Below are 23,284 nucleotides of genomic sequence, written 5' to 3' on the forward strand. Positions count from 1 at the left end.
CTGTTACATTTTATGCACATATTATATAAGTGTACTTTTAATTTGAAATTTGTTGATATTTTAATAAACTGATTTTCCTTACAGTGGTATGACCTATGTCTCTTCCCCACTCCTTTTTCTGTTGCCTTAATGAACATTCACCATACTTTTACTCCATTGTCTTTTTGATTCCAAAAACCCGGAGGTTTGGGAATGGCTGTAGGGGAGGAGGAGGCCACTAAATAAAAAACTTTTTCGAGAATGACTTTTTCTTCACTTAATCATTATGCCTCCAAGAGTTTCTTTTCAAGTCGTCTCTTCTTTTTCGGTAGATGGTACCTTTTCTTCTCAAAGAAAAGTTTTCACTTCTGCAGAGGAACCAGGATTTTTACTTCTAGTATTTCCTCATTCCAAAAGGGAAGGGAGGTCTACGGCCAATTTTAGATCTCAGGAGCCGGAACAAATTTCTACTGGGGGGAAATTTTCATATGTTGCCTCTGATAACTTTATATTCCCCCTCAGATCACAACGACTGGTTATGCTCCCTAGATATGAAAAGAAGTTTCTTCTCGTATTCCAGTGCTTCTGAACGTCTGGAAATTACTCAGATTTCAGATAGTGCAGCACCATTATTAATATAGAGTCCTGCCTTTTGGCCTCGCATCCTCTTCCAGAGTAGTCATCAAGGGCCTGGTTGTAGTAGCAGCAGGACAGAGTCTCTGATTTTCCCTGTTTGGATGATTGGCTTATCAATGATCCATCATCGCAATGGGTCCTCACAGTGACTCAGTTCACGATTCTCTTCTTTCAGCACTGCGGATTCAAAATCTTTTTTCCCAAATCCCAATTTCAACCTTCTTAAAATCTGCAATTTATCAGAGCTTTGCTACACACCTTTTATTTCAGTGTGTTTCTTCCTCAGCTTTGATTCAGCTTTGTGAATAGACTTATCTTCTCCCATCAATCTGATGGTACTCTTGGGTCACATGGCTTCTGTGGTGCATGTTACTCTGTTTAAAGGACTTCATCTTAAGACTCCTCAATAGACTCTTGTATGTCAGTGATCTCAAGCTCGTGACCCTTTGTCTTAACACATTAAACTTTGACAATCTCTGCAGTGGTGGATGAGCTCTTCCTTTCCATGGGTTTTTTGTTCCACACACCTCCACATCAGAAGGTTCTGACCACGCACTAGTCCTACACTTGCGGGGTTTATCTTCGCACTCAAAGTTGATAGTCTACTAGAACCAGTTTTTTCTATCTATATCTTTTGGAACTCAGAGCAATCTGCGATGCTCTCAAAACATTTCAGTACATTGTGACAAACTATGTCCTCCTGGGAGCCGCTACTGGAACAGTGGGATATCGGGCAGGCTTCCCCGCAGCCACCTAAGCTTACCCGGTGGAGAATATTTAACCAGCTGTGAGCTGCAAGAGATTGGAGCCGCTACTGGAGCAGTGTGAGATTGGGCTGGCTTCCCCACAACCACCTAAGCTTACCCGGTGGAGAGTATTTAACCAGCTGTGAGCCATGAGAGATTGGAGCCGCTATGGAGCAGTGGGGGATTGGATAGGCTTCCCCGCAGCCACCTAAGTTTACCCGGTGGAGAATATTTAACCAGCTGTGAGCTGCAAGAGATTGGAGCCGCTACTGGAGCAGTGGGAGATTGGGCTGGCTTCCCCACAGCCACCTAAGCTTACCTGGTGGAGAGTATTTAACCAGCCGTGAGCCACGGTACGCAGCCCATGGTCGCGTGTCCGAAGGGGCATGGCCAAAGGGGCAGGACATGCCCCTTATGAGCCTCTTCGGAGCCACGAGGAGTTGAGTCCAGGGGATTATCATTGTTCTTCACTATGGGGAAGAGAAAAGCTAAAATTGTACCATCTCAGCTGACCTCAGGAACAATGGACAGACATCTTCAACCCCTATCTTCACCAGTGATGGAAAACAAGGTAATCATATCATCTCAAACTGTGTCTCTCTCTTCTGGGGGACTGTCACCTCCTTTTCAACCAAAACTTAATTCCTCTGGGAGTTTGGTAGATTCCCCTAAGATTGGGGAATCATCATATTCTCTCTTACAAATTCTTCATCCAACTGATATTATGGATTTATCTCAAGAGGGTGCTAAGTCCTTGGGAGCACAGCCTTTGACTCTGGTTCAAATGGTATCAGTGTCTCATAAGGAAGTCCTTCCTAAAGGTAAAGTAATTACTTTGAACGATGTCTGGCTGGTGGTCAATAGGATTGAGTCCTCATTACAGGCTACTGTATCTAATTTATGTCAGTTTTCCTCAGATATAACTGTTAAAGTTAATGAGCAACATTATCTCAGATAAAGTCTTTGGAAAATAGAGTAGAAAAACTGAAAGGTACAGCTAATGCTTTACAGCAAACAGCTATTGCTAATATTAAGGATAGTACCTTGCTTCATATACAAATGGAGAAAACAGAGAACCTAATGAGACAAAGGAATCTTAGATTCCTCAGCTTCCCTATTACACACTATTTGGCACCATTGGAACTAGAGAGTTGCGCGGGGACAGAAATCCCACCCGTCCCCACCCGTCCCCGCCAAAATCCCACCCATCCCCACCCGTCCCCGTGAGGAATCCCTCCGTCCCCACCCGTCCCCGTGAGGAATCCCTCCGTCCCCACCCGTCCCCGCGAGGAATCCCCTCCGTCCCCACCCGTCCCCGCGAGGAATCCCCTCCGTCCCCACCCGTCCCCGCGAGGAATCCCCTCCGTCACCATTCTTCCCTATAAACTTCAGAAATAGTTATTTTATTTAATTATGCTACTGAATTAAAGGCTCTGGTAGAGACCCATTTACAAATAAGCAAAGAGACTATTAATTTGGAAATATTAATTGGGAAGAATACATACTTTGTAAATGGGTTTCTACCAGAACCTCTAATGTAAATATAAAATATAAATACTCAGCTGATGAGAACCCACAAACTGTCAGCTGAGGACTTCCTTTGCAGTTGGCCTGGGGTCCCTTTTGCCAAGCTTGGCAGGCAGCAGTAGCGTCCCTGAGTCACAGATGCTGGCACCTCAGTGGCTCATGGATGCTGCCAGCGACTGCTGCGCTTGGTGGAGGGGAGTTCTGACCATCTCTAGAGGAGGTCCTCTGCTGGCGGTGCTTGGGGATCCCCACCAGTCACAGCAAGGGCCAACAAGTACTTCAACACTGTAGAAATAAAACCAGAAATGCATTTCCTTTTCTTTTGAACACAAAACAAAGATATCTGCCATATACATTTCCCAAGGCAGATGACTCTATGCAATGTCACCTCGGTAACAAAATACAAAAATAGACAAATACACCCCCTCCCTTTTTACTAAACCACAATAGTAGGTTTTAGCACAGGGAGTTACGCTGAATGCCTCGCGCTGCTCTCAATGCTCATAGGCTCCCTGCGCTAAAAAACAATATTGCGGTTTAGTAAAAGGGAGCCATAGTGCAAAATATAGACAGCAGATATAAATTCTCAAAACAGACACATTTTGATCACTAAATTGAAAATAAAATCATTTTTCCTACCTTTGCTGTTTGGTGATTTCATGAGTCTCTGGTTGCACTTTCTTCTTCTGACTGTGCATCCAATCTTTCTTCCTTTCTTTCAGCCTCCTGTATGTTTCCTCTCCTCCAGACCTCATTCTCTCCCCCAACTTTTTCTTTCTGTCTCCCTGTTCCCCCTTCTTTCTGTCTCTCTGTCTGCCCCCTTTCTTTCTTTCTCCGTGCCCTCCCCCAAGCCACTCGGTTTGCTGCCACCGCCATCGGGGAATAGTCCCCAAGCCACCGCTGTCCCAAGCTTTCCCTGCAGAAGCGTCGCGCTGACCAGCATTCCGCTCCCTGACGTCAATTCTGACGTAGGAGAGGAAGTTCCGGGCCAACAAGGCATTTCTCCTCATTCCATCCAGCCTGAGCCCCATCTCTCCTTGATCCAGCATTTCCCTTCTGTGTCTGTCAGAATTACCATTCCACCTATTTTCCAGCATCACCCTTCTTTGTGTCCATCTCACCTATATCCCTATCTCACCACTTTTTCAGAATCTTCATTTGTCTCTGTCCTTGTCTTTACCCCATATTCACCATTTGCCCTTTCAATGTCTTTATCTCCCCCCCCCACACACACTTTTTCAGCATTACTTCTATGTCTCTATTTCACCTCCTCTTCATGTCCCCTCTGTATCTCTATCCTTATTCAGAAGGTCCTGCTTACCCTTTCTCTTCTTTGTGTCACTATCTCCATTTTCAGCTTTCCCCCTTTTTCCTTTGTTAATGCACCCTGTAGCCAGAATCTTTCCACCCTCTCTCCACTCCGGCCCAGCCCAGTATGAAATATTTCCTTTTGTTTCTCTCCCCTCTCTCTTCTCCTCCCTCACCCACGAGTCCTGCATCTGGCCCTCTCCCTTCTACCTGCACCTGGCAACACCCCCCTGCTCCGCGGCTCTCTTAAGCAACTCGTCAGCAGCGGTGATCAAGACAAGCTGCCGACATCGAGGCCTTCCCTCTACGAGTCCCACCTTTGTGGAAAAAGGAAGTTGAAACAAGCGGGACTCGCAGAGGGTAGGCCCCGACGCCAGAAGCTTGTGTCGATCGTTGCTGCTAAGTTGCCGAAGAGAGCCGCAGGTAGAAGGGAGAGGGAGATAGGAAGGCTGTAGAAGCTCCGGAGCATGACACCGAACCCGGCCAGGATGATTTCTTTTTCAGGCTGCTGCTGCCGCTGCCATCCCCCACCCGAAATGACAAAAAACAGCCTAATGCCCGCGTCGGGAAATAGCCATGTTGAGCAGTGAGCTCAGCACGTACACAGATGAAAGCCTTGCTTGCTGATTGGTCCGGCGGCACGGTGGGGCGGGGCCGCCGGACCAATCAGCAAGCAAGGCTTTCATCTGTGTACGTGCTGAGCTCACTGCTCAACATGGCTATTTCCCGACGCGACGCCAGACTTGCATCGCCAGAATTTAGGTAGGTTGTTTTCATCCCCGTGGGAGTCCCGTGGGCAAGGGGGCGTCCCCGTGGGAGTCCCGTGGGTCAGGGGGGCATCCCCGTGGGAGTCCCGTGGGCCAGGGGGCGTCCCCGTGGGAGTCCCGTGGGCCAGGGGGGGAACCCGCGGGATCCCCGCGGGACCCGCGGGATCCCCGCGATCCCCGTTCCCGTGCAGACCTCTAATTGGAACTCCTAAGAATGTACCTGAAGGATATTTTACAATACCCTCGGGTGGATTCCTTTGTACCAGATAACCTATACTATATTCCTAGGAGTTCCAAAGAAATAAGGGAAGAAGGGGAAAATGATAGGCTGGTCTCACCAGATAGCTTGAACATCTCCCAATTTCTGGAATCTTCTAAAGATTTGATAACTAAACGTGCTACATTATTGGTAACTTTTAAATCTGAGATGGAAAAACAACAAATTCTTAAATTATACTTTGGAAATAAGAAAGCACTGTTTTGTGGACAACAATTGAATATTTTTCCGGATGTGTCCAGACAGACACAATTTAGGAGAAGGCAATTTCTACAGCTTAAACCTCAAGTTTTGGCTGTGGGAGCTGCATTTTTCTTAAAATTTCCTTGCAATTGCCATGGGAATTAAAAATTTATTTTTGTAGATAAACCTGTGCAGAAAGTTTCAGATACTAATTTGGTTGAAGATAAAAAGTGACATATTTGATTGAGGCCTATTTTGCCTACCAGGAATACTCTATTTTGTTTTAATTTGTTTCTCATTATATAGCTAAAGTGTGGTATTAAGCTGCATTAATGTGAACTGGAATTGATGTTCATTTTTGCCTGATTAGATTTGTTTTATGTATGACATTGTATACTTTCCTGTATTTTGTTATTTTTTAGTAACAAAAATCAATAAAGAAGAATAAAAACAAAACAAAACTATATCCTCCTAATCCCCACAGGCATTCAGGTTGCAATGTATTACATAAATAAGTCTGTCTTTGATGCTCTGCACTGAACTTCGTTCGTTTCATGCCTTCTCTTCAACGCGGTTTGAATTTTATTTTCGTATCGATGTGTTCTGTTCTTTTCTTTAAAAAAAAAAAAAAAAAAAAGTTAAAGTTTTATTTAGTCGACTGACTGGCGGGATGGGTCATGCCTCCCACAGCTGGCGGGCTTCGACCTTGCAGTGGCTATCTTCCCTTCTATGTCCCAGACAGTCACGGGCTTCAAGAAGTGTAGCTAGTGCCGGCGTGCAATTTCCCTCACGGACCCACACCACTGGTGTCTTCAGTGTCTCGGGCCGAACCATAGTCTGAGGTTATGCGCGCGCTGTGCTACTCTTTAACATTGAGCCCTTAAACGTCGTTGAATTCAACTGGAAAAGCTGTTTAGGATGGACTCTTCAGCTACACCCTCGACCTCGACTTCTGACTCGGTCAAGAATTCAATGGGGTGTCCTCCTGTTTCCACAACTCTGACCTCGTGTCTCATCAGACTTTCCTCGTTTGGATCGTCTTTGGCCTCGAGTACACCTGCCTTATCTTCCCCTGAGCTTCCCTCAGGTCAGATACCTAAGCAGAAGGTTCCTGCGGTGGTCCTTAAACTATCCAAGCATCAATCCTCCACGTTTAAGCATGCCTCTACTGCCACCTCGGAGCCCTTAGCCTCAGGAAGTGATCCAGTTTCAGACTCGGATCCACAATTGCAGGCTTCTCTCCAGACCATGTTAGAGCAGCAATTTGTTCAGTTACTGAGCAAATACAGTCCTGCTTCAACTCTGCTTCCTGCAGTCTAGCCTGGGCAATCAGCAGTCTCACATGAGATCGAGTTCCTGCCTGTGCCTCGAGTTGAGTCTACACACTCTGTGCAAGGAGTCTAGTCTTTGTGAGTGTCTGGTCTAGAATCTACACACTGTGCAAGGAGTCTAGTCTTTGTGAGTGTCTGGTCTAGAATCTACACACTGTGCAAGGAGTCGAGTCTTTGCGAGTGTCTCGACAGGAATCCTCACACTCCAAATAAGGAGCCAAGTCTTTGGGAGTGCTTCGAGATTCCTCGATCCAAACCACTGAGTCTATGGGGTTTCGATCTACAGCTTCTAGCCCTATTCATTCACCAGCGGCACTGCCCGTTTCCAGACATAGGGCGAAGTCTCCTCGATCTTACCCGAGAACTGCTTCCAGGCAGCACTCTTGTCATTATTGAGACCTTCATCGAGGCATCCATCGAGGCGCAGGTCTTCTTCCAGAGAAAAGCCTTCCTCGTCCAGGCCTCACTCCAGGCCTTCCAACTCTTTGAGGACTCAACTGCTTCCAATGCCTCCTCCAAGACTGTCTACATTCAAGGGGCGAAAAACTGTTTGGTGGACAAATTGAGTCAACTTCTGCAACTTCACAAATGGACACTCAATTCCTCGCCTCTTCATCACATTTTTTCTCAGTGGAAAACTCCTCAGCTAGATCTCTTTGCATTCCCCACAACCACAAACTGGCTCAGTTCTGCTCCAGGATATACTCTCCTCATCGCCTTGAGGCAGATGCTTTTCTCTTGGAATGGACAAATCTCTTCCTGTATGCATTTCCTCCATTCCCTCTAATCCTCAAGACTCTTGTCAAGCTGAAGAATGATCATGCCACTATGATTCTGATAGCTCCTTGGTGGCCGAGACAACCTTGGTACTCCCTTCTACTTCAACTCAGCAGCAGAGAGCCATACCTTCTACCAGTTTTTCCGTCCCTGCTTACACAGAGTCAAGGGTCTCTACTTCATCCCAACCTGCAGTCCCTACACCTGACAGCTTGGTATCTCTCAACATAACTCCTCTTCAGTTTTCTCAACCTGTACGAGACATTTTAGAGGTTTCTAGAAAGCCTGCCATTAGACAATGCTATCACCAAAAATGGACTAGATTTTCTAGGTAGTGCATCTCTCATGACAAGGTGCCTCAAGATTCCTCTTTATCTTCTGTTCTGGATTATCTTTTGCACTTATCTATCTCTGGCCTCAAGTCTACAGCTATCCAAGTCCATCTCAGTGCAATTGCTGCTTTCCATCAGCCTATTGAAGGGAAACCCCTCTCTGCTCATCCGGTGGTTTCCAAATTTATGAAAGGACTTTTCAATGTCAAACCATCTCTCAAACCGCCTCCAGTGGTTTGGGATCTCAATGTTGTTCTTGCTCAGTAAATGAAGCCTCCATTTGAACCAATGCCTACGGCTCATCTGAAATAGCTCACTTGGAAAGTGGTATTTCTCGTTGCCCTCACATCTGCTTGAAGAGTCAGTGAGCTGCAAGCTTTAGTTGCTGATTTTCATCATGACAAGGTAGTCCTCTGTACTCATCCTAAAGTGGTTTCAGAATTTCATCTCAAGCAATCTATTGTACTTTCAGTGTTTTTTCCAAGGCCTCATTCTCATCCTGGAGAATCAGCTCTTCACACTCTGGACTGTAAACGTGCTTTGGCCTTCTACTTAGAACGCACCAAATAACACAGATCTGCTCTTCAACTTTTTGTCTCCTTCGATCTAAACAAGCGGTCTTAAACACGCGGCCTGTGGGCCGCATGCGGCCCCCCCAGGGACTATTTTGCGGCCCGCGATCTGTCCTCGCCTAAAGCAGGGGTCCCCAATCTGCTTCCCTTCCCACTGCTCTCCCCCAAGCCGCTGCAATCGGGGAACAGGCCGCCACCGCCACAATCGGGGAACAGGCCAGTGCCAAGGTCTTAACTCTCCCTGCTTATCTTCCCCAGCTCGGAGCCGACCAATTCTCGCCAACCGATGTCAATTTTAACGTCGGGGAGGAAGTTCCGGGCCAGCCAATCGCTGCCTGGCTGGCCCGGAAGTTCCTCCCCGACGTTAGAATTGAGATCGGGTGGCGTAAATTGGTCGGCCTCGTGCTGGGGAAGATAAGCAGGGAGAGTTAAGACCTCGGGGCTGGCCTGTTCCCCGATTGTGGCGGAGGCAGCCTGTTCCCTGATTGCGGCGGTGGCGGCCTGTTCCCAAATGGTGGTGGCTTGGGGGAGGACAGAGAGATAGAAAGAAAGAAGGGAAAAGGGACATAGAGAGAGAAATACAGAAAGAAAGAAAGGGCATACAGAAAGAAAAAAAGAAAGAAAGGGGGTACGGAGAGAGAGAGAGAAAGACAGACATATAGAATGAATGGGGGCATGGAGAGAGAGAGAAAGAAAGAAGGGGGCAGGGTGAAAGAAATAAAAAGTTGGGGGAGGGAAAGAGACAGATTCCAGACCAGGGGGAAGGAAGGAAAGAAAGAGATGTCAGACCATGGAAATAGGGACAGAAGAAGAGAGAGATAGAAGGGAAGGTAAGACTTGGAAATATAGATTTTTAAAAGAATGCAGAAAAATTGAATATTAATGCCAAGATGGATGCAAGGCAGAAAGTGAAGACGGAGAGAAAACCAGTCAAAGGACAAGAAGACCCTGAAAACATAGTTAAATGCACAGAAAAATAAAGTCACCAGACAACAAAGGTAGGGAAAATGATTTTATTTTCAATATATTGATTGAAATGTGTCAGTTTTGAGAAAGGAAAGATATTAAACTTTAAATGTGAGGGCTGTAGAAAAAATAGAGTACTTGGAGGGCCGCAGAAAAAATAGTTAATGACAATTTTGCATAAGGTAAAACTCTTTATAGTTTATAAATCTTTCCTTTAACTATTAAAGGAAAGATTTATAAACTATAAATAGTTTTACCTCATGCAAAGTTGTCATTTCCTTAATAAGACATTAACTATTTTTTCTGCGGCCCTCCAAGTACCTATAAATCCAAAATGTGGCCCCACTAAGGGTTTGAGTTTGAGACCACTGATCTAAACATTTTCTAAGCTTACCATCTCCAACTGGATGGCTGCTTGTATCTCTTTCTGCTTTGCCCAGGCTGGACTGCATCTACAGAGTCGAGTCACAGCCCACAAAGTCAGAGCCATGGCGGCTTCAGTAGCTTTCCTCAGATCCACTCCTATTGAGGATATTTGCAAAGCTGCCACCTGGTCCTCGGTTCATACTTTCACCTTTCATTTTTGTCTAGATGTTTTCTCCAGACGGGATGGCCATTTTGGCCAGTAAGTATTACAAAATTTATTCTCCTAAGTTGCTAACACTTCCACCATCCCATTCTGATTAGCTTGTAGGTCACCCATATGTGAGAATAGGCTGCCTGCTTGTCCTGGGATAAAGCACAGTTACTTACTGTAACAGTTATCCAGGGACAGCAGGCAGCTATTCTCACAACCCACCTACCTCCCCTGGTTGACTACTCTGCTAGGTATCTGAACTGAGGAAGCTCACTCTATGCTGGGCGGGAAGGCACTCGCGCATGCGCGGTGCGGCAGACTCGAAACTTCTGAGTTTCTACAAGTAAGTCTGCTTGCAAGGCTGTCCGCATCTGGGCTCCGTGGATGATGTCACCCATATGTGAGAATAACTGCCTGCTGTCCCTGGATAACAACTGTTAACGGTAAGTAACTGTGCTTTCCGGTCTGTCATAGATCTGAACTGAGCTTTTAGTATAATATTTCCCCTTAACTGAGCAAGAAGAATGTGAATATTCTTGTTTGGCTGTTATTGCTGCAGAAAGGGGCTTTCACCAAGTATTCCATAAAGGGTAAGACTTAGGCAATGAAGACATTTTGGTTTCTTGTTATTTTTTTCTTTATTTTTCTTTCAAATTTTGCTTCTGATAACAACCAAATACTCCTTGGCCCAGATTCTGTAAATGGCACCAGAAGCTCGACATGCCTAGCCAGTCTATGTGTAGCTATTTTAATTATTTATAAAGCTTAATTGGCACTGATAATAAGAACATAAGAAGTTGCCTCCGCTGAGGCAGACCAGAGGTCCATCTCGCCCAGCGGTCCGCTCCCGCGATGGCCCATCAGGCCCATTGCCTGAGCAATGGTCCCAGACTATCCCTATAACCTACCGCTACTCCTATCTGTACCCCTCAATTCCTTTATCCTCTAGGAACCTATCCAAACCTTCTTTGAAGCCTTGTAACGTGCTTCAGCCTATCACAGCCTCCGGAAGCGCGTTCCAAGTATCTTCCACCCTCTGGGTGAAAAAGAACTTTCTGGCATTTGTTCTAAATGAGCTCATATTTGACAAAAATTAAATTTGGGTGGTAGGCGCCTACTAGAAAGTGGACATGGTTGGGGTGGATCTTAAGCGTATTTTGCATGTAGGCGCCTAAATTGTATTTAGGTGCTGGTATTTAGTCCCAAAAAACTGTGGCATAAATAGGGACACCTAAGGTTTTGACACCTACAGGTGCTTAAGTCCAATTTAGGGGCTATTAGGTGCAATTCTATAAACGGTACCTAACATGACTGACATGTGCTATGCGCCAGGTTCCTTGGCGCCTATGTTTTAGGTGCTGTTTATAGAATCAAGGTCCGTATGTATACAAAACAAGGGGTACATTCAAAGTTCTTTTATTCTTAATTACTTTTAAAAATACTCCTATAATTGTCTTTTCTTATTAAAAGTGTAGAGTATGTTGTACAGATAGGGAAACAATCTGTTAATGTAATTTGAATTATATTTTGCAGATAAAAGAAAAAATGTAAAAGTGTATGAAAACTTACAAAAGGTCTGTGCTATTGCAGTAGAAAAGCCCAGACTAGTTGGATCTTATGACCCATCTGTTGTCATTTTGTACTGTTTAAAATGTATATATTAATGTTTGATGTTTAAATATATAAAAATTATTTATATTAAATATTTGTAAATTTTTTCTGTTTTTTATAGAGCAGTGAACTTCAGGATCAGCAGAAATACCAGTTCAAACAGTCAATTCATAATTTGCAAACACAAAATCAAAAGCTAGAACTGGACAGAGACTCTTTGGTGGAGTCAAGGTTTGTAGTATGAGTATGATTATATTGAATTGAATTTATAGAATATAAAATATTTCTCAAAGGACAAGCAGGTCTATGAATCTTTCCATCTCCAATCTTCCCCTTCTCGCCAAGCCACTGAACACCTTAACACTTCACCCTTCACTCTTTAAACCCACTGTTTCTCCCTTCCTCTTCTCCTCTACCCTTTTCTCTGCTCTAAAGATCTTACACTTTCTCCTTCTCATTCGATCATCCCCTCTCTCCCTTTGTTCACCTTACCCATGTAGCAGCAGCAAGTGCTCCCTCCCCTCATCTGTAACTTCCTCCTCCTTCTCTTGCTTTCCGCTGGGGACATCAACCCCAATCCTGGTCCTCTCAACCAACTCCTATCCTACTCTTATGATCCACCTTACTTCTCACCAACCTTTTCTATTCCTCTCCTCCCCGTTCCTCCCTTCCCTTCTCTTTTGCCTTATGGAATCCCTGCTCCGTTCCCAACAAGCTTGCCTACATACATGAGATCTCTCAATCTCTCCACTTGCTCGCACTAACAGAGACCTGGATCTGCCCTGATGATTGTACCTCAGATACTGCCCTGTGTCCTGGAGGCTACATTTTCTCCCACATGCCTCATCAGGTTGGTCAAGGAGGAGGGGTGGGGCTACTATTTTCACCCTCTTGCAGATTTCAACCCTTTTTCCCACCACCATCTCAGTGCTCTTCCTCCTTTGAAGTTCATTCCATTCATTTTTTTGCTCCCCTACCTCTCTAAGTAGCAGTCATCTACTGACCCCCTGATACATCAGACTCTTCCTTCCTCATCGATTTTGACTTCTGGCTCTCCTCCTTTCTTGAGGCCTCATCCCCTTCTCTCATCCTTAGTGACTTCAATATCCATGTCAATGACCCCTCTGACTCCTTCGCCTCTAAGTTCCTTTCCCTAACATCCTCATACAATTTCCTGCTGTGCTCCACGACTCCTATACATCAAAAAGGACATTGCCTAGACTTAATTTTTTCTTCCAACTGCTCAACCACCAAATTCTGCAATATCACCTTTCCTCTCTCTGACCATCATCTGTTAACATTCCCTATTCATCATCCTACCCCTCAGATCCGACCAATCGCCACCAACACATTCAGGAACTTTCAGGCTATTGACCCTGGGGCCCTCTCTACTGCTTTCTCATCCCTCTCCTCAACTACTATTTCACACAAGACTGTCAATGAAGCCATCCTCTTTTATAATACCATTTTTTAGTGGGTGGTTGGATGGGCGGGTGGGAGGCTGGGATGGGAAGGGGTGGATTGGGGGGGGTGGGGTCTGGGGCTGATATTGAAAATTGTTTGAGCTTGCTATGTACTGTTTTTGCTACTTTTTCTGTATTGCTGGTTCCCGTGTTGGTTGTGCTTGTTTTCTGTTGCTCAATAAATATGATTCAAACATAATACCATTCTCTCCTCTGCTCTAGATACCCTTGCTCCTCCAATTTCACATCCTGTTAGGTGTTCCAAACCCCAACCCTGGCTCACCAACTCCCCCCCCCCCTGCATCCACTGCCTGCACTCATGTGCTCGTTACGCTGAACGTCTCTGGCTTAAATCCTGTGTACACACCGACTTCATACACTTCATATTCATGTTGACATCATTCCAGTCTGCCCTCTCGCTGGCCATACAAGAATACTATATCCACTCAGTGGCGTACCTAGGGTATGTGGCACCCGGGGCCCATCATTTTTTGTAAAAAAATATTTTTTGTAATGACCATGAAACGGAATAAATGGTCAGAATAGAAACAGGCAGTGAAAATTTTCTTATATTCCAAACATAACATAACATAAATTATGTCTGAATTGTCATGACATCAGAAGTACATATGGAGTAGTTGCAGGTGATGCTTGGGACAGTTCTGATTGTGTTAGTTCGGTTTTATGTGTTTTTTGAATAGAAGGGTTTTTATTTCTTTTTGAAGGTTTTGCAGTATGTGGTCGATGTCAATTGGTTGTAGGGTTGGGGGTCGAGTGTTGCAGCTCGAATGGCTAGGAGGTTGACGAACAGTTTTTTTCCTTTTGACGCTTTTGGTTGGAGGGTGTGTGAATGGTGCGTGAGTTCTCCTATGTCTGTTTGAAGTGGATTGAATTATTTAGCTGAAGAAATTAGTTACCCCCTCATCCCACACACATTAATTCTCTTCCATTTTTGTTCCCATTATAAAAAACACTGATAAGTTCCCAGAAAAAAAATACATTAAAATAAGAAGTGAAAACAAAGGTCCCTACAGATGAGAACATAACATAAGAATAGCCTAACTGGGTCAGACCAATGGTCCATCATGCCCAGTAGCCCATTCTCATGGTAGCCAATCCAGGATACTAATACCTGGTCAAAACCCAAAGAGTAGCAACATTCCATGCTACCGATCCAGGGCAAGCAGACACTTCCCCCATGTCTTAATAACAGATTATGGACTTTTCCTCCAGGAATTTGTCCAAATCTTTCTTAAAACCAGCTACACTATCTGCTTTTACCATAACTTCTGGCCACTTCATTTTTAAGTTTAGATCTTTCCTTTCAAACAGAGACCTTGCTAGATGTCAAATACAGCACAAGGTAACTTCACATGGACTTAGCTGTGCAGGGAATGTGAATCTCCTCATACACCCACCATATAGTGCAAAAATGTGCAAAGGTCTGTTTTTTTCTTTCGATCACTACATAGCCTAATGCCACACAAGCAGCGCTGTTACAAACATATTCTGTAGGTCAATGCTAAGGATAACAAAGTTTCCTTCCTTGGACCAGGAGATACTGATAAACCACTGGAAGAGATCCCAACACAACACCCAAAGACCCACTCAATGTGTGAACCAGTTGAGTGGAGTGGACTAACTGGGGGGTGGAAATGGGCCCGGAGTTTGCTCAGCAGAATTTCCCAGACCACCTCTTCCTCTCAACACATTGACACGCTGCCACCACCACCACTAGAAACACCTCACTGGGTAGGCCAGCTATGCTATAAACTTTATAAAACACATTATTATATTTTCTTATAAAGCACATATTTTAACTGAACTCTCTGACATCCTCAGCCTTTCCATTCACAAAAATAGAAGGAAGAAAAGTTCCCATTTCTTGCTGTTTCATGTCCCCGGCCTATACAATATTTTTTTTCTGCAGACCCTTCAAAAGTCTGACCAAATCCTCGTTTCACTTGCATTATAAAGTACTGAGGATGCCATCTCTCCCCAATCCCAGGTCCTAAAGTCTAAGACAGTAGCAAACTAATGCTGCCAGATTCAGGAAAAAAAATTTTGATTCGATTCAGCCTATTGAATTGGTTTTTCAATTCGATTTTCCTGCCCAGTTGGGTGATTTTTTTTCAAAACTCCTGGTGGGTTTTATAGCTTTTTCACCCCCTTTGGCTTCTCCTAACCACACTGGCGCTGTGGTGTAAATAAAATAAAGAAACAAAAAGGACTTTTCCTCTCTCTGTTAAATCCTAGCTCACGTTTGCAGTCCAACACCAGCTCTGTCAGGATACACATTTCAAATCTGACATATTATAATCACAAAACAGAAAATAAAATTAATTTTTCTACCTTTTGTTGTCTGGTTATATTTCAAATCTTGTTGGTCCAAGGCTCTGGTTTTCTTCTGATAACTTGCTTGCCAGGGTCTCCTTCTTTCTTCTTTCTGCGTGCTAACCATCCATCTGCCAACTCTGTCCTCCCTTTCCATTTCCCTTCCCTCCCCAGGAAGTCTGGTATCTTTCCTTTTTTTCATCTCCCTCCACAGATCCACCTTTTCTTAACTACCCTTTCATCCGGCATCTCTCCCTCCTTCCCCACCACCCCAGAGTCTACCATCTCTCCCTTTCTTTTCCCAATTACCCTCCTATCCAGTATCTCTATCCCTCCTCCACACCATCCCTTGTGTCCAATTTCTCTCCCTTTCAGTTCCTTCCCTCCCTAAATCCCATGGTCCATCATTTCTCTCCCTCTCCTCTATTTTCAGACCCATTATTTCTTCATCCCCCCCCCAAGTTTGGTATATGCACGTCTCTTTGAACACCCCCTTCCCTCCGTGTACTTCTAAACCAGGGTCCCCCCCAAAGGCCTGTCCCCCCTTAAAGGTCTGCCTGTCCCACCCCCTTGTAGGCCTGTCCCCCCCTTGAAGGCCTGTCCCACCCCCTTGTAGGCCTGTCCCTCCCCCTTGTAGGCCTGTCTCCCCCACCTTGAAGACCTGCCTGCCTGTCCCCCCCTTGAAGGCCTGTCCCCCCCCTTGAAGGTCTGCACCCCCCCGAAGGCCTGCACCCCCCTGAAGGCCTGTCCCCCCCCTTGAAGGCCTGTCCCCACCCCCTTGTAGGCCTGTCCCCCCCTTGAAGGCCTGCCTGCCTGTCCCCCCCCTTGAAGGCCTGCACCCCCCCGAAGGCCTGCACCCCCCCTGAAGGCCTGTCCCACCCCCTTGTAGGCCTGCCCACCCCCTTGTAGACCTGTCCCCCCTTGTAGACCTGTCCCCCCTTGAAGGCCTGCCTGCCCCCCCCTTGAAGGCATGTCCCTCCCCCTTGAAGGTCTGCACACCCCCCCCTTGAAGGCCTGCCTGCCTGTCACCCCCCTCCCCCCTTGAATGCCTGCCTGCCTGCCCACCCGCCCCACCCCGAAGGACCGCTCGCCCCCCTGGCCTCCCCGCACCACCTATGAAGCAGCACTACCTATGCTCCCGGCCTTGCCGTTCAGTCCCCACCACCACCACCCCCCCCGAAGGACCGCTCGCCCCACTGACCTTCCTGCACCACCTATGAAGCAGCCGCAGCAGGATCGCGACGTCAGCTATCCCTGCGCTGCTTAGGCGCTGCTTCCTGTGCCGCGTACCCGCTGACCTCGCGATCCTGTTGTTTGCTGCTTCACAGGTGGTGCAGGAAGGTCAGTGGGGCGAGCGGTCCTTCGGGGGTGTGGGGGGACTGAACGGCAAGGCCGGGAGCACCCCTTCAGGGCTGGCACCCGGGGCGGACCGCCCCTCCCGCCCCCCCCCCCTTGGTACGCCACTGTATCCACTTAACCATTTCTGTTAGCTTTAATCCTCGCCATCTCTTTAACACACTAAACTCCCAACTCAAAGCACTCTCTCCGCCTTCTTCAGTTCCTCTCCAGACAATAGCAGCGTTCTTCTGCAATTAGATTCAGAAGATTCACCTTGAGCTCTCAACCAGGCTGCTTCCCCCTCCCCTCCCTCCATCTGCTCATTCTACTAACTTCCCCTCAACACCTACCACCCTCTCCTCTTTCTCTGAGATCACTGAGGAGGAAACCACACATCATCTTCTCTCATTCTCCAAACCCACTACCTGCTCCTCCAATCTGATTCCCACTCACCTAGTCAGTGCTATCTCGCACTCTGTCATCCCTCCTATCTGTCACATCCTCAACCTATAGCTCTCCACTACAACTGTCCCTGATGCCTTCAAACATGCCATAGTCACATTCTTCCTCAAGAAACCCTCACTAGACCCTACTTGTCCCTTCAACTATCGCCCCCATCTCCCGTCTTCCCTCCTTATCCAAGTTACTTGAACTTAATATAACATAGATTGTCCCAAGACAAGCAAGCATCTATTCTCAACATATGGGTGATGTCATCCAAGGAGCCCAGATGCGGACAGCTTCACAAGCAGACTTGCTTAAAGAACTTTAGAAAGTTCGCGACTGCCACACTGCGCATGCACGAGTGCCTTCCCGCCCGATGCAGGGCATGCGTCTCCTCAATTCTCAGTTTTCCACGGAGCTGAGAAGTCCTATTTCAATGCTCTGCACTTGACTCAGTTCTGCTTTGTGCCTTCTCTCACCGCGGCTCGTGTTTTATTTTTACAGGGTCATTGTGTTTTTTTGCACTTTTTTCATTTAAAAAAAACAACTTAATTTTATTTTTCCTTTGTGTCACAGCGGGGCCTGTAGACTTCAATCTTGCTGAGGCTATTTTGCTGTTTATGTCCCAGTCGATCACAGACTTCAAGAAGTGTAGCTGTTGCCAGGTGTGTTCAGTGTTTGGGACCTGACCATGGTCCGGAGTCGTGTGCCCACTGTGCTACCTTTCAACCTCGAGCCATCAAACACCGTCGAGTTCAGGTTGAGAAACTCTTTGGCGGTATGGATCCACTTTCCCTGGTCTTGACCTTGACCTCGAATCTGGTCAAGCTTCTCACAGGGGTTCCACCTTCAATCTCGACCTTAATCAAACCCTCCTCATTTGGCAGGTCCTCCTCCTCGGGCAAATCTGCTAAGTCTTCTCCTGACGAGACACTTGCCTCGCTGCCTCCCTTAGGTCAGGTACCAGCAGTGGTTATCAAGCTGCCCAAGAAGCATGTCTCACAGTTAGTCATTCTTCCTCCTCTTCCTCGGAGACTATAGCCACACCAAATGTACCAGATCCTCAAGTCTCGGTGTCACATTTGGAGGCAATGATCCATACCATTATGGATAGGCAGTTTCAGTCCAGTCTGAGCACTTAGCAGTATCACAAGGAGTCGAGTCCTTGGCAGTGCCTCGAGCTGAATCTACCCACTCTATACAAGGAGTCGAGTCCTTTGGAGTACCTCAAGAGGATTCTACACACTCTATGCAAGGAGTCGAGTTTTTGCGAGTGTCTCATCTGGAGTATAAGCACGCTACTCAAGGAGCCGAGTCCTTGTCAGTGCCTCGAGATACTCTCTGCTTCCCTCATTCTTTGTCTCTGTGGACAACACACTCATCCTTCCAGTTTTGTCTGCTCGTAATCTCGGGGTCAACTTTGACTACTCTCTCTTCTTCACCGCCCAGATACAACATATCGCTAAAACCTACCGCTTCTTCCTCTATAATATTACCAAAATCCAACCCTTCCTCTCTGAGCATTACCAAAACAATAATTTAAGCCCTCATCACCTCGCGCTTAGACTACTGCAACTCGCTACTCTTAGGCCTTCCACATAGCCATCTTGCTTCTCTCCAGTCCATTCAGAATTCGGCTGCATGACTTATATTCTGGGAGTGCCGCCATACTCACGTTACCCCTCTCCTAAAGTCACTTCATTGGCTTTCCCATCCATTTCCGAATACAATTCAAACTCCTTATTGACCTACAAATGCACTCACTCAGCTGCTCCTAACTATCTCTCTTCACTTATCTCCCCCTATGATCCACCCCCCTCCTGCTCAGCTAGTAAGTCCCTCATATATGTGCCCTTCACTTCAACTGCCAACTCCAGACTCCATCCCTTCTTCCTTGTTGCACCATATGCTTGGAGCAAGCTGCCCAAATCCCTATGACGGGCTCTGTTTCAGGCAGTGTTCGAGGCCCAATTAAAAACCCACCTCTTTGAGAATGCTTTTGACTCCTAACTCTTCTCACCTTGGGTTCTGCATCCCCAACCCTATATGTCATATCTGTCTGTCCAAGTTAGATTGTAAGCTCTTCAGAGCAGGGATCGTCTATAAATTTCAAAATGTACATCGCTGCACACACCTTTCAGTGCTATATAAGTGATAAGTAGTAGTAATCTTCCAGTATGGGTGATGTTACAGATGAAGTCTAGTGTGGGAACTGTATCCCAGCAACTCTTTCTAGAAGCATTGGGACCATTCATGGCACACATGCACCATCCCTGTCTGCTATTGTCACATGGGTCCTTCTCAGTCAATCTTTATCTGCTGCTGTTTAGACATTTTTTTTTCTTTCATGATTGCTTTTGCGCCTCAAAATTTGATTTCTCTTTAAAATTAATAAGTCCAGTCTTGTCAATGCCAGGTGACTTTATTGTGTTCTTGGGAAGAGATTGTTTCAGGATGTTATACTGTTGTCCTACATAGCATCCTATCATCTCTTCATGGGAATGTACTTACAGAACATGGAAGGGCATTTTTGATAAGATGTCTACGTCCAACTTTGGACATTATGAGAAAAAAGTCCAAAAATCAGCTGGAGAAAATGTCTATTTTTGAAACTATAAGATGTCCTATCTTTTTTTTTAAATTACCTATCTAGACATTTTGGCCCTTAGTGCATCTAGATTTTTTGCCCATTTTCAAATATAAAAATGTCCAAAACCAATCCATTTGGATATGGGCAGAACCACCATCTATACTAGATTGGCCACACAGACATGCCAGTAGAGAGAGGGGCACTGCTGTGAATTTCACATAAAGGGTGCCTAACATCTCACAAGAATCCCTGAAATTGTATGCTGTGCCCTACTAAACACCCCCAAAACCTACCAATCCAATAGCCCTTATGATTGCAGGTATCACCTATATGTAGGTACAGTATATTTTTAGCTGGTTTTGGTGGGCTCACAATATCCTCCACAAGTGTACTAGTTAGTCCACTACACTGCCTACCAGGCTACTCCTGCCTACTGCTGTACTAGGACTGGTCATGCTATTTGCAGCTGTCATAGAGACAGATATGTTTCATTCAGAACTTTGGGGAGTGGGAGGGGGTCAGGGACCACTGAGGGAGTGACCCTTATTCATTTTTTAAAACAGGTCTAGCCCCAAATGTCCAAATTGTGCCCTAGACGTTTCATAAAATGTTTATCGCTACAAAATGCCCAAGTGCTAAGCTCACCCAAATCTTACCCATAATATGCCTCTAACATGTCTCTTGAGATTTAAACGCGCTGCAAACAAAAAGCCTAACAAAATGTCTAAAAAGTTGTTTTCGAAAATGGTGACTTAGATGTTTAGATGAGAAAATTGTCCAAGTACCATTTTTATGCTGTTTTTTCTGTTTGAAAATGAGCCCCATTCTTTCTAGTGATAAGTCCAAAGGACTCCTCTTGTTAGGATCCAAAGAGAAGGAGTGTGGAAAATACATAGAGGGGCATTTTCGATAGTACATCTAAGTCTGACTTTAGATGTTCTGAGAAGTGCATCCAAATCTGAATTCCGCAAACATCTTTTTAAAACTTCTTTTTTTTTTTTTTTTTTTTAAATCACCTACATAGACATCTTGGCCATCAGTATTCTCAGTCTTAGTACGCCTAACTTTTTGGGGGCATTTTCAACCACAAAAACATCCAAGTTTAAAACATCCAAATCCAAACCATATGAATGTGGGAGGGGCCAGCATTGTAATGGACTATTCACAGAAACATGCCAACAGAGCGGTGGGGCACCTTAGAGGGCACTGCTGTGAACTTCACATAAAGGGTGCCAGAAGTACATCTCACCACAACCCCCTTATAACATGTGTAAGTCCTCCAAAACTCCCCCAAAACCTACTATACTCACCTATCTATCATCCTAATAGCCCTTATGGCTGCAGGTGGCACCTATATGGCAGTATAGTAGGTTTTAGTGGGTATTGATGGGCTCACACTTTCCACCATAAATATAATGGTTAGAGTGGCTTTTGGGCCTGGGTCGCCCTCTCTATGACTCACTAGCCTACCCACAAGGCTACTTAAGACACCTTTGTGATGCTATACTAGGCATTCCCTTACCTGTTGCTGCTGTTCTAGAGACAAGTAGGTACTATTTCATTCAGATATTTGAGGGGTGGGAGGGGGTTAGTGACCACAGGGGAGGGGGGGGTCATTACTTATTCTCTCCAGTTTGGTCAGTTTGGTTATCTTTTTAGCACTTAGATACTTTTAAAACAGGTCTAGCTCTGAACAACTAAGTTCCATCCTAGACATCTTAGGAAAGACATCCAAGTCGACCAAGTCTAAGCATGCCCAGAGCTCGTCTATAACATGTCTCCAACATGCCTCCTTGAATTTTGGACGCATAGCGGCAAGGATACCTAGCAAGATGTCCAGAAAGTCGGTTTTGAAAATTGGACGTATTGGCGAGAAAAATGTCCAAGTGCTGGTGTATACATTTTTTTGGGATGTCTTAGTGTTTTGAAAATGCCCCTCCCCAGAATAATTAATCCTGATCAAAGTGGATTCATACAGGGCAGATAATATCTTCAAAAGTTCTGGTGTTATTGTATGAATGCTTTGGCCTCGACCACCTCCTGGCTATAGGTCTAGATGCTGAAAAAGCCTTTGTCAGGGTGGAATGGCCCTATCTATTTGGTACTCTCCAGTGGTTTGGCTTCTCTGAGAGTGTGATAAATAAGATCAAAGTGCTTTACAAATTTCCTTCCACTAGACTTTATATCAATAGACATCATTCGCAAACATTTTTCCCAACTAGAGGCACTAGACAAGGATGCCCGTTATCCCCGCTTCTCTTCAATATTGCCCTAGAACCACTGTTGATTGCAATCAGAAACAATCCGTTGACTAAAGGTTTTGAATTTGGTGATCACACGATCAAGCTATCAGCTTATGCTGATAACGTTCTGCTTTACACTACCCCAGATTCTATACCTCATCTGCTAGAGACTATAGTTGAATATTCACAGATTTCTGGTTATAAACTGAACCAGAGCAAAATGGAACTCATGGCTCTGAATTGTGCAGCTATATTACCTGAAATCAAACAATTTGGCTTTACATGGACAAATCATAGACTAAAATATTTAGGTGTTTACTTTGCCCCCACAATTGACGAATCTATTGACTACAATACAGAATATATTTTAAACACTGTCAAAGAATTGACTAATAAATGGTCTCCTCTCAACATCTCATTTATTTATTTAGATTTTTATCCCGTTCTCCTAGTAGTTCAGAACGGTTTACAAGCAAACATTCACAGTGGAGTGAGATTAGAAACAATAAAGATGATGGGGAGATTAGAAACAATAAAGATGATGATAGTACTTAAAGTCAATTACATTTTAAACATTCTTCCCGTGCTTTTCAAACTGGATATCTACTATCAAATTGAAAAACTGTTAGCAGGATTTCTTTGGCGCAGTAAACAACTGCGCATAGCATTGAAGAAACTTAAAGCGACTAAGGACAAAGGAGGGGTGAATTTCCCTGACTTTCACGCTTACCATATAGCCTTTCTAATGAGACAAGCTACTCTATGGCTTATTCCTCCTCCAACTGAGGAATCACCAGCGTGGTTACTACTGGAATAACATATTTGCAGAACAAATATATTAAAATATAATACGCAAAATTACTCTAATAAGAAAGGGAGCTTACGTTTGATTATTGTTTCCACTAATAAAGCTATACTTACTATTGATAAGTTAGTACCGGTAAAATGGAATGCAACTAACACTGTTTCTATATGGCACAATGAAAATATTAAGATCCAAGGTAATACTATTAACTGGAAAATCTGGCAAATGAAAGGCATATGGATCTTACATCATCTAATTAAAAATGATGAATGGTTGACATTCAATGAAATAATAAGAACATAAGAACTGCCATCTCCGGATCAGACCAATGGTCCATCGAGTCCGCCGATCCGCACACGCGGAGGCCCTGTCAGGTATATACCTGATGTAGTTTTAGTCACCCATAACCCTCTATGCCTCTCGTAAGGAGATGTGCATCTAATTTGCCTTTGAATCCTAGCACAGTGGATTCCTTAAT

At 45.1% G+C, this 23,284-nt stretch overlaps 1 protein-coding gene across 22 annotated transcripts in view; it reads left to right on the forward strand.

The window, feature by feature from the left end:
• CCDC158 (coiled-coil domain containing 158) overlaps nt 1-23,284 on the forward strand; it is a 1,147,529-nt gene that overhangs the window by 168,014 nt on the left and 956,231 nt on the right. For all 22 annotated transcript variants that reach the window (XR_004536446.1, XR_004536447.1, XM_033914104.1 and 19 more), the window contains one exon: nt 11,711-11,820. Coding sequence is in view for 20 of the 22 variants with exons in the window: in XM_033914104.1 (XP_033769995.1) it covers nt 11,711-11,820 (110 nt within the window). In the remaining 2 variants the exon portion in view is untranslated. The remainder of the gene's footprint in view (nt 1-11,710; nt 11,821-23,284) is intronic.

The sequence above is a fragment of the Geotrypetes seraphini genome, chromosome 1 (assembly GCF_902459505.1).
Source record: "Geotrypetes seraphini chromosome 1, aGeoSer1.1, whole genome shotgun sequence".
Classification (NCBI taxonomy): Eukaryota; Metazoa; Chordata; class Amphibia; order Gymnophiona; family Dermophiidae; genus Geotrypetes; species Geotrypetes seraphini.